The following is a 15,028-nucleotide window of genomic DNA, read 5'->3' on the forward strand; positions in this document are numbered from 1 at the left end:
GTATTAACGTTATGTATTGAGAAGAAAAAGCTTGAGGAGATGTCAGATTTCAAGCTAGATTTGTCTCCAGGCCAACAAAGGAGATTACAGTCTTAAATTTGCAGACCTGCATGCAGACTACCAGCTGGCCTTAGTTTTTCTTTGGGTCTGGAGCAGCAACTTGTCCTGGTCAACCCCCAGCACTGATATTCAATGTAGAGGAGCGTGTGCAGGTGTGGGTATACTCCTGTTAGCACTGGCACCTCTGGAGGGGATCAGCAGTGCAAAGCTGGAGCCAAGAGCAGGACTTGGCACAAAGGCTCCCAGTTGCTGGCTAGGCCAAGGAGGAGCTGCCAGGCTCTGTCTTGGGAAGGATGCTCCAGAGCCAGGGGTGGGGTATGGCCAGGATGGGACTTTGCACTGGTAGAGGTAAAAATCACAGCTCTTCACTCCAAGGAAGCAGCTAAGAGTGGGCACAAGCTCTGCAGGGAGCTGGGAGCATCCCACAGGCTGGGAAGAAAGCTCTGCACAGCAGCCTGTGGTACAAGTAGGAGGCAAAATTCTCATTTCAGTCACCCTGGTGTAACTCTAGGATCAGTCTGGAGGTCTCCAGCTTTGTACCCATCCAAAGGAGTAATTAATTCAGCCCTGCATGGGTATTCTCTCACTTGTCTCAGGCTGTAAGCAAGGTGATGGATTGACTGCATGATTGATTGACTGATTGATTGGCTGAAGGATCCAGCTCCCTCCTGAAAAGAGGTTTCTCATGGTGACCCGCAGTAAATGGCTGTGAGCACAATAGGGGTGAGGGGCTTCCCATGAGGAAGCTTTTGGTCACTTCAGAATATGTTAAAAAGTCTGTGAACACCCTCCCCCCCCCCCCCAAAAACAAAACAAAACAAAACAAAACACCACAAAACTTCTGCTCAAATGCCGATAAGTTTCATGCAGTACTGCATCATGATCTTAAAATCCTGTTGCAGGGCTTCCTGCATCCTCACATCCCCTCATCCCACTTATTCCTACATCCTTTCAGCCCATACCTCTCTATCCCTGCATGCCTCCATCCCCACATCCTCAGCCCTGGGATGCTGCTACCTCGGGGACCATTCTTCTGACACTGGGAGGACCACAAGCCCTGGACACCAAAGCCAAGCCATGGGCTTCAGAGCAAAGACTTGCAAGCCCAGCATTCCTGTCAAGCCCATCTAAAACAAACCTAATGATGATGATTTTGAAGTGAAATGAACTGATTGTCTCCCCATCCTGGGATGTTTCCAGATGCAGATTCCCCTTGGCACAACAAAGTGTTTGTCCATTGCCGTGTTTCCCCTGGAGCGGAAACTCCGATTTGCCCCAGCTCTGGTTACATCCTGCCCCCCCCATCCCGCACAGCACCCGCTTGGCCAGGAACTGCTGTCAGGCTGGGAATTTATAGGGTGACCAGCACTCCTGAAGACAGATGGTTTCCTATTAACGTGTTAAATCATGTTGGCTGCAGCTCTCGGCAGGGCCGTGTCCCCAGCAGTGCTGGGAGCGGCAGCCCTGAAGTCCATCACCCATCAGTGGCAGGAGACATATTTGCAGTGGGGAAGCACCAAGTGGGGATGAAGCACTACTGGGGCCAGCACCCCACATCCCCACGTGTCCTGGGGCTCAGCACTGGGTTTGCTGCTAAGGGGAGGGAGGGGGGTAGGAAATGTGCTGCCAGCCCTGGCTGCTCCTCAGAGAGAGACAAGGAAAGTGCAGAGTCAGGGGTGGATGAGCCATAAAGCTTCCATATTCATGTGGTATTTCCCAATGTGTTAGTGTCTGGCACAGCTGGGTTCCCCCCATGGTGTCACCAGTGGCCATAGCCTGCCTACCCCCTCCCTTTATATCTGGGAACAACTGGGGTGCTAATGAGGCTGCTATGGACACCCATGCCCAGAAGCACCAAAAATTGCTCAGGCCCATTCCCTCCCATTCCAGAGCCTAACCCTAACCCTAACCCTAACCCTAACCCTAACCCAGAGCTGGCAGCAGGCAGCTGACAAAACGGAGAGCAAACTCACCCCAACCCACAGTGGGAATTGGGTGGTGCCTAGGGGTGGCTTCCACCCTGAGCGCAGCACCCAGGGGTCCCAAGGCTGCACCAAACAAGCAGAGCCACACGGGTGTCCTGGCAGCATCCAAACCATGCCTGGACCCTGCTGCTGCAACAGGACACAGCTTGAAATGGGGTTGCTGAGCACAACCAGCCCCAGCATGGGCAGCTCCTGGAGGTGGTGGGCAGCCCCAGCTGCACCCTATGGGTTGCTGGTGCCCCCCGAGCCATGCTGGATGCTGTGAGGGTGAGAAGAGGGCTGTGGGCTCAGGCAGAGCGCCTGCCACCGCTTTCCCCCTGCTCCAGGCAAGAGGCTTTAATCTAATTACATGCTTTATTTGCGCCAATTTGTTTTTCAATCAATCTTGTTCAGCCAGAAGAAAGGAGGCTACTGTGGGCTTATTTGCACCTTCTTGTTCCAAGGGAGAGGTTAATGGCAGTTGTCCTCGCTGGAGATGCTTGCAGGGCTGTGGACCTGGCTCTCCCTTTGCAGCGGGCTGCCTGACCTGGTGCAGGGGTGGGTTTTAGCTATCTTTTACCCCAGGACCACACAAGTCCCCAGTTCAGGCACAGGTCCTCACCCTGTCATGTGAGGATCCTTTGCAGACCGTGGTGTGCAGCATGGGGGCAGACAGGGCTGCAGGCAGTGATGAGGATGCTCCTGTCAGGTGGTCCCAGGGAGTCTGGTGCTGCCCTGCAGAAAAGGTGTTGTATATCTATTGCCGGGGGGTCAATAGGGTGACAATAACTTCACTTTTTAAAAGTGAAAACATCTCAGCACACTGCTGCTGCCCAGAGGGGGCTGGCACTGGTCCCTGCCGCAGTGGCTGCGCTCCTTATGGGACAGGGCTAGCCTCAGTGCAAAGTGCTCCTGAGCCTGCTTCGGAGACCAGAAGATGCTCCAGTGCCTGAGCAGGTGCCTCTGCATTCATACACAGAGCAGATGTGGTCACAGACCCTTTCCGAGGCAGCCCCATGAGCTGATGGAACAAATCTCTGCCAGCTCCTTTTCCCAGGACTGTGGGGACTGCTGCTCCGAGGAACAGACAGCAAAGTCACACAGCTGTGGGTTAAATGCAGCCCCATGGAAGAGGTTTGCTGTGCACAAACCCAGGCCCTCAGGATCCCCATCCGCAGGCTGAGGAAGGGACAGTTTCAAGTCTGGGGGCCATTTTTCTGGTCGCACAGGATGCATGCATGACTTGAGCAGCCCAGTCCCAGCTCATCCCAGGGCCGAGGCTTGCAAACGATGTGCTTCCCCATACCAGTTCCCGGCTGTGGGGGACAGATCACCAAGGCCGCCCAGCCAGAGGCACCACTGCCCCAGGATGAAGAGCACTAATTTGCACATTGTATTTGCTATGGGCATCATGTATAATAGCTGGGTCATAGCCTGGTAGGGGGAAGAAGAGACAATTTAGTCATAACAAACAGCCCAGCTCTGGTCATTGGATGGACCAGGGGAGAGGGCTGCTGAGAGCTGCAGCAGTGCGCAGGAGAAACGATCCCACTGCTAAAGTGCATAACGTGGGAGGGATTCTCTACCTTAAGCTTGCTCTTATATTAAAGAAGCCTGCTCAGAAACAGGGACTCCCACTGGAGTCCAGCCCAAATTAAATTACAGCATCAATCCCCCACTGTCAATGCATGCTTTGCAAGCCACATATATTGCAGCCCCTGCCACTAAACATACAGGGACAAGCCCATCTCTGCTCCCTGTGCAAGGAGAGGGCTACTCCAGAGCATCTTCTCCTTCGGGATGCATGCAAGTGCCAAGAGGTAGAAGCTTGGAACGAGCGTGTTTGGCCAGCAGAGCTGGCGCTCCCCAAAACGTCACTCTGTGAGGCTGATGGAGATGTTAAAATAATTCCCTGGGATGGAAGCAAGGGGCAGCTTTAGTACTGTGGGACATGAAACAGCATTTCATGGTCATGTGGGGAAACACCCACAAGTCCAAGAGCCAAAGCATCCCTACCGTAAGTGCTGCAGGCCAACCCGTGCTGACGCTGGGCAGTGATTTCATTTAATCCCATGTCACCTGAGAGTGTGGCTTCCAACTGCTTGTGGGGTGCTTCAAGATGGCTTACAGGAATATTTTCATATCCAGTTTGGGCACAAACTGAGATTGAGGGGTGACCTTATTAGTGTATATAAATATATAAAGGGGGAGTGTCATGAGAATGGAGCCAGGCTCTACTCAGTGGCAAACAATGATAGGACAAGGGGAAATGGGTATAAATTGGAACACAAGAGGTTCCACTTAAACCTGAGAAGAAACTTCTCAGTGAGGGTGACAGAACACTGGAACAGGCTGCCCAGGGAGGTTGTGGAATCTCCTTCTCTGGAGACATTCAAAGCCCACCTGGACACGTTCCTGTGTAACCTTATCTAGGTGTTCCTGCTCCAGCAGGGGGATTGGACTGGATGATCTTTTGAGGTCCCTTCCAATCTCTAACATACTGTGATATGCTCAATCCCAGAGCGGGGACAAGATGTTTCTGCTCCTGCCCTCCCCGCAGCCTGGCTCTCCCAAGGCACATCTCTTCTGCTCCATGTGCTTTTCCCCCATACTCCCAACCACAAGCTGAAGATCTGGGGTTCCTGCCTGTAAACGGGTTGGAAATTTATTCCCACAGCCTCAACAGCTTGGAGGAACACTCAGTCCTGTGGGATGGGGCAGCACGAAGCCCTGCAGATCTGTGAACTGTTGTACACACTGTCCTGTGCATCCTACAGGACTACAGCCTGCAGCAGGTCTTTGGAGCACCTGGAATAGTTTTGTGGTTGTTGGATGGGATCAGGGAACATCTAGATGCAGGCAGGATGCACATCAGGGTTTCGGTCAAGAGCACTGCTGGTTCAGCTGCTAGGCATGGGCACGGACCACAGCTGAGGGCTGGGATTCCCAGACTCCCAGTGAAGGGAGGGTTCCGCTTGGGTCCATCCTTAGCACTGCTGTGATGCCAGAGCTCACAAAAGCGCAGCAGACATTCACCTTCCTCCCCATGGGCACTCGCATGGATTTTATAGCAGATCCCCACTCTTATTTTCTCAGTCCTGCTTTTGCCAGTGGTGTGCTCATGGATTTAGGGTTTCATATTTGGACCTTTACCTTCATTTAGTGGCTCAGCCTGGCTGCACATCCACCCAGTGCAAACTGGAGATGGGGATACCCAGGCCTCCACCCACAGCGCTCCAGCAAGCAGCACAGACCCTCAGGAGCACGCAGGGAGAAAGCAGACAAGCCCCCTTCACTCCCAAAACGCTGAGGCCAAGCATTCAAGGCTGAGTCTCCCCTCCTAAGCCATACCACCTCCACTTTGGATCTCAGCCCACAAAGGTATTTAGGACCCTACCTGAGGGAAATCAATAGGAATTTAGCTGCATAAATTGGGATTAGAAATCCAATTCCCCTTGGGGATCTGAGCTTTGTATCTGCATTCTGAGTTAGGCACCCAGGCCAAGAAATGTGGCTTTAATCGTTCTATCATGTCAGAATCAAGGGGCCTTTAATTTCCGTTACGGACATGTGGCTTTCGCAGAGGCTTAGAGCTCATTTGGAACTGCAAGCACAGCAAGACACGGTTCCCATACAGCGGCTCCTCGGGAATGCTGCTCAGCTCCGGCTGCCTCCATCCTGCCCAACACCAACAGCAGCAGTGGGGCTTTAGCAAAGAGCGAGCTGAGCGGGGCTCAGCACCCGGCAGGTTTCAGCCTCACACCAGCAGCCCCCATCCTGCCCAAACCATCCCAACATGGAGAAACAGAAAAGACTAAAAATGTGACTTTTGGAGAAGAGAAAAAAAGAGGCAAACCAGAGAAGGTGTTTAGCTGTGAAAACTCTTTGCTCAGCCAGAGAATTAGTTATATCAAGGGGATGGGCTGAGCTGCAAAGCTGCTGAATGCTATGCTGACACATTTTACTAAGCTGCAATGGACACGAAACAGCCGCCTGCCACCTGCTCCCAGCCCTTGTGAACAAGTAGCTCCAACAGCCTCTTCCCACATCCTCCTGCTCCAAAGATCTGGGATATGCACAAAGTTTGTGCTTTCCCTCTGGAAGTGTTCGGTCGCTCCCAACCCCAGAGACCTGGCAGGGAGGTGCGAGATGTCCCCACCATGGCCCATGGCACTTCGGGATGTGGTGATGAAACGGGAAAGCATCGGGGTCTGGTCAGGCTTTGGCTTTGTGTCTCTGAAGTGGGGATTTGCACCGAAACATTTGTGCAGCTGAACAAACGCAGGGAGGAGAGCGCTGGGAGCAGGGGAGGAGGGTGTTTGGTTATCACCACTCAATTCCTCCCGCACCATGGTGCTGTAGCCAGGGGTGCTTAAGCCCTTCACAAGGGGAATGGCCAGGCCAAACGCAGGCTAGGAGGGACCTGGAGAGGTTCCAGGGTCTGTTCAAAGCAGACAAGCCCTGCCTGGGACCAGCCAGGCTGAGAGGAGCAGGGCAGGACAGCTCCAGGGTGAGGACCAATCCTTGTTCTGCACCCACACATGCAAGGGACATCTGTGTAGCACAGGATGGAGCAGAGCAGCTGGGGCTGAGCCCATCACCAGTCCTTCAGGGTAGAACCAAGCGGTGTCCACCCCGTCACACCTGTAGGACCTCGACTACACTAGACACTTACCACCCCTTGCTTGGAGCACCAGGCTGTTCCCCATCCCAAGAGCAGCCTTCACTTCCTCAGGCAGCTGCCTTTTATTCCCAGCTTGGCCTTTGGTCAGACTCGGGCAGTTCTTCCAAGAGCAGGTTATTCCAGGCTGATCCTCTGCAGCCTTCCAGAGCTGGGCACAAGGCAAGGACAGGAGCCTCCTGCAGTCAGGACAAACAACACGAGCCTTAGGACTCCACAGTTCTGTAGCAGAAGCATTTGAGGACACATTCTGCAAGTCTCACATCACATACACATCTCTGGTACACAGTCACTGAAACAGCACTTGGAGGAATCCAGGATCCAACTCAATCCTCTGCTCCCATTTCAGCCTTCCTCGCATCCCTTCCCCAGCCTTTAGGCTTGGCTCTGCTCTCAGCTCAGCAACCCTTGCCCCAGAGCCTGGACTGCTGAGCTATCACTTGATGGACAAGAGCAGGGTCCTTTCTAGGCAGCATTAAAATAATATTGCATAAGAGCCCCTCCACACGCTTTCCCTGAGCCAGCAGTGCTTCTGCAGCACCATCCCCACAGATGCAGCTCTGCTCAGCAGCAAACTCGAGCTCAATCAATGCTTTGCCCTTAGAAATTTCCTTTGCCCTCCCAAAGAGGCCCTGGAGGGTCTCCAAGTCACCCAGGAGGCAGGAGAGCTCTCCACGTAGGAGACAAAGGAAATGAACCAGGGCAAATCCCCCACCCATGTAAATCAGCCCTGGCATCTGGTGATTTACACTGATCTACACCAGCTGGCTCTGGCCACATCAAGTTCAATTTAAACCAGCTGAGGCTCTGGCACAGCCTGTGGGCTTGGGAGGGAGAGGAGAAAGGGAAGGCAGAGCAAGGCTTGTGTTACAGAGCCAGGGTCAGGGCTGGGCTGTAGCTGGGTGTCCTGGGCTGCAAACCTGGTTCCAGGCTTGCCCCCTGAGGGCAGGCAGAGGCTGTGGGGAAGGGGCACCAGAGGAGGGCCATCATCATGGTGGTGCCAGGTCACCCCACAGCCTCCCTGGCTGGGAAACAGCGCCAGGTTTCTAGGTCTGTCATCTCAGGCAGAGTGGAAATGTCATGGCAGTAGTGTGAAGGTTGGGATCTCAGATGTGGTTAAGGATGTCTCTGTGAGGAGAGGTTGCAGAAGAGGCTCAGGGCTGCTCTTGTGAGTGCTCTGGATTAAAGTCCTGCGCGGTGTTTTCTATCTGACTGCTATTCTGGGGGGGGCTCGATCCCACAAGCAGTGCTGTGGGGCTGGGGGATGATCTGCTCTTGGTGGGCTCTGCAGCTGGGCTGGTGGAGGCCCCCTTGCAGACGCTGGGGCTGCTGCCCACCCATGCTCGTCACCAGTGCTCAGAGCCAGCTGCTCCCCACATCTCTTTACCTGACCTAGAGTTGGGCAGGGGAGCAGAGATCTCCGGCCACAGCTCCCAAGCACTGTCCCTGCTCTGCTGGTCCCTCCCTGCCTGCCCATCTTGTGCCAGCCTTTCCTGCAGCTCAGCTATTGCACAGGGGCCAAGATGTGACTGCAGTGATAAATACCTCCAGAGCCCCAGGCTTCTTGTGCTGGAGGAGAACCATCGTCATGTTTATCATAACCGCATTAGTGTCCTGGGAGCATCAGCTGCTGTGGTTGAGCAGAGTCGTGCCAGCTGCGGGCAGAGCAGCCAGATGGCCTGTGCACCAAGCAAGTGAGCAAAGGGGGCTGTTAAGCCCCTGCATGCACATCTGTCTCCCTTGTAGACCTCTCCTTCAATGTTTATGGTGAGGAACATCTTACCAGTTGGAATCAGGAATAGTTCCGTTCCCTGGGCTCAGTGGCACCAAGCAGTCACATCCCACGATGTGCCACACAGCCATAGCTGGAACTTTGCTAGCAAATCTCCATCATCTGAACTATAGATTTTAAGCAATAGCCACTTTTCTCAGAGCATTTCAAGTTTTATTTCGTGTTTAGGGTTGTGTTTGATGAGAAAACCAAAAGGGAGGCATCAGCAGCTCAGTCACCAGTTCAGCTCCCGGGTTTCTAAGGGCTTTGGCTGGGTTGTAGCTGGGCAGAGATCTTAGCTGGGACTCTTAGAGGAGGAAGGTGCTCCTCTTCCTAGCACAGTTTTCACTTCTGGCCCTTGCTGGATCATATGAAAGAATGTAAAGGTATGTATTACTGTGGGTGCTCTCCTGAGGATGGGAGCAAAAGGATGGTGTTGAGATGCGGTGACACTGGGCAGGCTGACATACGCTGGGGCATGTGTGGATCAGAGGTGCTGGTGTAAAGTGGTATCTGAAAATGTTGGGATGTGGGTGTTCAGCCTCTGGGATTCCCTTTCTTGTTGATTTCCCCACTCAAGATGAAAAAGAAGATGCTGCTTTGCTCAGACTGGGTTTGGCTCTGCTGCCAATGGGGAGGGTTGGATTTGGTGTCCATTAGACCTCCTGGAGCATCTATCTCCCCATGTTTCTGAATCCACCTCCCATCCCAGGGGCACCTCCTGTACTGAGGCTGGTGAGCTAAGAGGGCACAGGGCATCCAATGCACCCAGACATTGGTGCCCTCCTTGCCTGGACAGGCTCTGTGCATCCACCACTGGAGACCAGCCTCGTCCCGGAGCTGACTTTGCACCACAGCCCCTGTGCATGCAGCAGAGCTGCAAACAGAGCCATTGTCAGGAACTGCTGCAGCTCTGCAGCCACCTCCCAGCCCTGCCTCAGTTTCCCTTCCCAGCCTGCTTAGTGTCAGCTTCTCTCAGAAGGAACTGCCTCTTGAAAGGGCTCTTATACATACGAAAGAAGCACATAAGAAATGGGGCCTCCAGCCCTGCTGAGGCTGTGGCAGATGCCACCCTTGTGTGTGCCAAAGCCATGCTAAAGGAGGACACACGGGGGATGCTGCACAGCTTCTCCCCCAGAGCTTCAGGTCATGGTCCACTGGAGAACCTGGGATGTTGCACAGGCAGGGTGGGTCTGGTCTGGCACTGCCAATGTGGCCTGGGGCAGGATACGGGCACCCCGTGTGTGCTGGCCATGGGTATCAGCAGCATCCCACATCTCTGCAGCATCCCAACCTGCTCACAGAACCCTCGGCACTGCTGGGGCTTTCCAGCAGGTTTTCAGTCCTGCTCACCAGTGGTGGCTGTGGAGGAACAATGGGCACCTGGGTGAGATGGAGGTATTCAAGGACTATTGCTGCACCAAGGCCTCCTGCTGCAGCCAGGTGTGATGCTGGGGGCTTCTCCTTAGCACCCATGGATGTTAAAGAGACACGGATGTGCACGGACAGCATGTCCATGAGCCAGCCCTGGTTCTGGGAGTGGTGGCACACCTCCGGCCACTGTGGCACTGCCTGCCTGTGATGCCGTCCGGCTCCATCCCACATGGGAGCAGGTCCCCGCGGGCAGCAGTTACTGGAGCAGGGCTCAGCATCTCTGCAGCCGCTTGGGACCGTGGCCCAGCTCCAGCCCCACGCTGGCAGTGCCAGGCTGCCATGCCAGCATGCCAGCATTCCAGCCTGCCCGCTGCACCACCGGGGCACAGCCAGCGTGTCCCAGCAGTGGGGGCCCATTAGAAATGAAACATTCCTCCTGGGGTATTTTATTTGCACACTTCAGTAGAGTGGACACCAAAAGGCTTTGCTAATGCTTCATGGGCTGCTAATTTCCTCTCTGACCTGCATTGTCGGAAGGTGACCCCAGCCCGAATCTCTCGGCAATGAATGCCAAAGGCTGACACCGGCCCGGGTTAGGGGTGACAATGGGGCCTCTGTGGGCTCCGGGCAGTCTCCAGTTGGGAGCTGAAGAACAGGGGGAATTTGTGTGGCTCTCAAAAGCTCTGGGTGGCACAATAAGGGAGGCCCCCAGGGTCTCCCAGGAAGACAGAGGCGGCCCAGGGAAGCGGGGCTGGGGGAGGCGGGCAGGAGGATGGTTTCCTTTGTGAGCAGCTTTCTTTAGAAAGGAAGGGTTTTCTGAATGCCCCCTTAGACGACCCAATCGGGGCCTGGCAGATGGATATCACGGGCACGCTGCTTATTCATGGCAGGCTGCAGCTTTGAGCTGTCCCCCCCCTCCCCAGCCTTTTATTCATGTTAAGGCTAATTTGTTTTGTTAATGTTTTCTTGCCCTCCCCCTCTCTCCTGTGCAGATTGTGACTCATACTGCAAAGCCTCCAAGGGGAAACTGAAGATCAACATGAAGAAGTACTGCAAGAAAGACTATGGTGAGTCGCTTTTCTCGGCTGCTGCTTCCCAGGGAGCAGGCATTCCGAACGGATGCAGAGCAGGAGCATCTCCTTCCCGGGTGCTCCCAAGCCCAGCTCAGGCACAGACTGCCAGATGGGTCCCAAGCACAGAGGGACCAGGGAGCCCCAGTCTGCTGCACGGCCCCTGCCTGTGCTGGGGTGTCTGCATCTGGGATATGGCTTTTGCTGGGTTTGGAGAGGCAGCCCTGGGCAGTGATGCTCGGTGGAGCCGTGATGCAGTGTGTTACTGGGGAGTATGAGCCCCCCTGCAAATGCTGAGGCAACTCCCAAATCACAGTCCATAGGGTCCCCATCCCACGGTGTCCTCTAGGTCACAATCACACCACGTCTTTTCTGTTCTCACTGTGCTGTTACATGCACCAGCTTTTAGTAACTGTGCTTTGCCACGGGGACAAGCAGCAGGAGGCTCCCATCATCTGGATCCATTCCCCCTATAATTCCCAGGCAAATTCAGAGGGTGGTGCAGTCTTGGGACATGCTAGGGAGGCTGTGGGATCCCCATCCTTGCTGGCACTCGAGGACAAAAGCATCCTTCCACAGCTCCAGCTTGGAGCAGCACCTTGGAACAGGCACATCCCAACCTCCCCCCCTATTTCTTTGCTCCTGGGAGTATTTTTAATGTGGCTCCACTCCCAGTGTGGCCACCAGTGGGTCCATGCAGGAGGTGTCCACACGGACCCTGGCAGGATTTATACGCATCTCTATGTGTGTATTTTGTTATGTATCTATCTTTTCACTGAACACCAAGGAAAAAACCTCCCATTCCATCTGCATCAACGCATCCTGGAGCGGAGACACCTCCTCCCTCCCCTAAACGCGCTCCCAGCAGCGGCTCAGCGTGTCTGGGAAGTGTTTGCAAGAGCAGAACAAATTCCCATTTAACAGCCCATCCCTGGACAAGGCGCTTCCCGGCCGAGGGATGTTCCTCGCTGGCTTTGTGCCCTGGCACCTCCCTGCAGGCTCAGGGGAAGGGAGAGGAGATGAAGGCAAATGTTTTATTTGCATTCCCATTTACTCAGATGGCAAAAGGGTCGTGGAGAGCATCCCTTGGTGCCAGGGTTTGGGTGGACTTGTCCCCATCCGGCAAGGCCATGCTGTCAGGAGCCACCAGAGGTTCATCAGGTGTTGGGAAGGTCCAAAGAATGCCTTTTTCCTTGGGGAAAAGGGTTTTACTGCAGGAGGGAAAGCTGCTAGAACATGAGGTTGTTAAAGATGGGAGTGGGGCTGAGCACCAGCCTATTAAAGCCATGGGGTTTTCATGTGTTGATTCTCTGCTGGCTACTAAGGTCTTTTGTACCTTCATCATTTGTACCTTGCAACCCTTCACTTTCCCACCTGGCTTGTAAGGGCCAAGCTCATGTTGAAGCATTTGCCTTCAAGAGGAGAGAAAGCAGCCACTTGATAGAAGGAAACTTGGCCCTGTCATGGTCCAAATTTGTCCCAGGGGCTCAGAGGCTGGTAGGGCCATGCATCCCCCTGGAAGCATGCTTACAGCTGAGCAGTGTTATCTGCCCCTGGGGCTCTGGGGCAAAGGCTTGCAGTGTTCTGGTGGCAGCAGTACTTGGGTTTTGCTCCAGGGGCAGCCTCGGCCCCAGTTTGGTTTTGCTCCTTGGCTTGTCCGACCTCACCAGGGAGATGTTTCTTGGGGGTTCGGGTGAGAGCTCACCCTTGGCTCTGTTTGAGGCTGTACTGTGGGCTCAGGCGCTTCGGCAGATGCGAGGGAGATGAGAGAGCTCAAGAGCTGTCTCGGGCAGGAGATGACTCCAGATTCTGGTACTGGAAAGAGCTTTCATTTCCTCTTTTATCACTCCCTTCTGCAAAAGCACAAGGGAGCCAAAGCCATTTGCCGGGGCTGGTTTGGGGTGAGCTGGCACAGACTGTCCCAGCACGGGAACTGGGGTGCTTCCACCCGAGCCCTCCTGGAGCCGGGAGGGTCCCCAGCCAGCCCCGCAGCCACCATGGATTTGCTTTTCCAAGGGCAAACAGCCCGGCAAGGCAGCAGGAGAAGGGATGCTGCAGCAGAGCCCGCCGGGCCGGGGCAGCCCATGGCTTTGACAGAGCCAGGGAGAGAAGAAAGGGTTGAAAAGGTGCAGGGAGGGATAATAAAGACTTTGGGACTGACACCCCAGCAGGAAGCCAATTAGGAGGCTCTTTTCCTCACCGTTACACTGGCATCGCTGGACTGAATGTCCTAAAAGACCCTAATTAGCTTGAACAGAGTTACTTCTCCCGCCGCTCAATCGCGAAGCTATCATCCGCCCCGCGCTTCTCAATGGGGCTTTTTAGCTCCCCGTTTCATTCAGCGATTCAAAGGGGATATTTTCCCTTATTTATTTTTCTTATCTGTTTGTTTCTGTTGGGTCTGTGCTGGTTTGGTTTGGTTGGGGGGGGGGGGTGTTGTTGCTGGGGTTTTTTATTATTCCTTTTATTTTAAATTAGGCTCTTTCCTGCGGGATGGGGTTTGGTGCAAATATTTGGAGTGGAGCAGGGCACGGGGAGGGCAGGAACAGAAGCAGAAAAGCTTTTCCTGGTTTATTCTGGCTGCCTGGTGGAGCACAGGGGTCGCTCATCTCCCACAAAACCCAGGGGTTACAGAGGGGGTTTGCTGGGTTTGGGGCAGTTACAATTAGCCCAGGGCGGCAGCAGGGGGTCCCTGCTGAGGATGGAGATTCCCCCATAGCCCAGAAGAGATCATTTTAACAGAGCAGGAAGTGCTGGTGCAGGTGATGCAGGAGCATCCCTCACTTGCTCAGATGCTGCCGTTGTCAGTCCGATCCTTGGGGCTTTTCCCGCTGTCTGTGGTGTGAGGTGGGCGGCAGTGGTACAGGTAAACCTGGAACTCTTCAACCTCGATTTCCCCTCGATCTTGAGCTCTCCACACTGCAGCAGGGCCCGGTCCTGCACAGATGATGCCAGAGCGTTTTGGTGGGTGCCAGCACTGTGATCCCAGTCATTGCCCCCATGCCCCCCAGTGCAGCACCAGGGAAGGGTGGGGGTGAGGAGCAGGGTCCTCATCTGAAAGGTGAGATCATCTGCTCACTTTGCCCTTTCTTGGAAAAAAGAGTAAAAAAATCCTTCCTTCAGTGGAGACTTCACTTAGTCACCCCCTTTGTTGAGAGGAGCTTGGCAGAGGCTGCTGGAAAAAGGCAAAACGAGTTTTCAAAAGGCAGCTTGAAAAGAGAGAGGGAGGGAGAAAAATCCCTGAATCCACAGAAAAACCCAAGGTGGGGAAGCACCGTCCCTGGCTCATCCCTGGCTCGCAGCCCCTTCCAGCATCCTGCAAGGTGGAGAAATCCCATTCCCAGAGCGGGGAAACACTGAGCAATCCTTCCTGTAACTGCATCCCAAAGGGAGCACCCTCCCCCGGCACTGCAGGGAGGGACCGTGCCCAGGCCGGCTGGGATTAGGGGCCATAAATCTCCAATATTAAACCAGGAGGAAACTGGTGACTGGAGGCAGGCGAAGGCACCGGGAAAGGAATTACAAGCATAAAAAAGGGGGGGAGAAAATCCCATTTTAACTCTTTGCTCCAGTGATGAGCTGCCCTTTCTATTCCCAATCCCAAGTGGCACCAGGATCACCTTTTGCTACATGGGCTCTGTTCTGGTTGTGCAGTGAGAAGGGACCTGAGCCTTGGAGAAGCCCTGCTCAGGCTGGGACTCCTGCATCTGCAGCACCTGTTTCCATCTGTCCATATGGAAAGATGCTCTTGTCTCTCCCAGCTCCTGCTGCCACCCCACTGGTCCCATGGGATGTCTCCCCATCACTGGAAGCTCCACAAAGCTCCAGCTCGCATAGGCAGGGTAGAACATAGGATGAGTGGGTTTGTCCAGTCCCAGGTCAGCTTTGGCAGGGGAAATCTTGAAATGCGGACATTTATCACAAACCCCAAAAGTAAATTAAAAAGAAATACACTTTTTTTTTCCCAGCCTCACTCTTTTAATGGCAATCTCATGGTTTTTTGGGTCCCTGACTCATGGTCTCTGAATGCTCCAAGGCGCTGCTTTTATTTAAGCCTTCACACTGCTGCCCTCAAACATGTCGTTTCAAAGGGCTGATTTTTGTTTTT

The 15,028-nt window shown here is 54.2% G+C and overlaps 1 protein-coding gene across 1 annotated transcript in view; it reads left to right on the forward strand.

Moving 5' to 3' along the window:
- The window catches only part of LOC133219541 (netrin-1-like), a 29,412-nt gene that overhangs the window by 10,837 nt on the left and 3,547 nt on the right, over nt 1-15,028 (forward strand). Inside the window, exon 4 of the mRNA XM_061366945.1 lies at nt 10,843-10,917. Coding sequence (XP_061222929.1) covers nt 10,843-10,917 — 75 coding nt within the window. The remainder of the gene's footprint in view (nt 1-10,842; nt 10,918-15,028) is intronic.

This window comes from Neopsephotus bourkii, unplaced genomic scaffold (assembly GCF_033783945.1).
Source record: "Neopsephotus bourkii isolate Nb327-2 ecotype Australia unplaced genomic scaffold, CSIRO-AGI_Nbou_v1 NB_1363, whole genome shotgun sequence".
NCBI classification, from domain to species: domain Eukaryota; kingdom Metazoa; phylum Chordata; class Aves; order Psittaciformes; family Psittacidae; genus Neopsephotus; species Neopsephotus bourkii.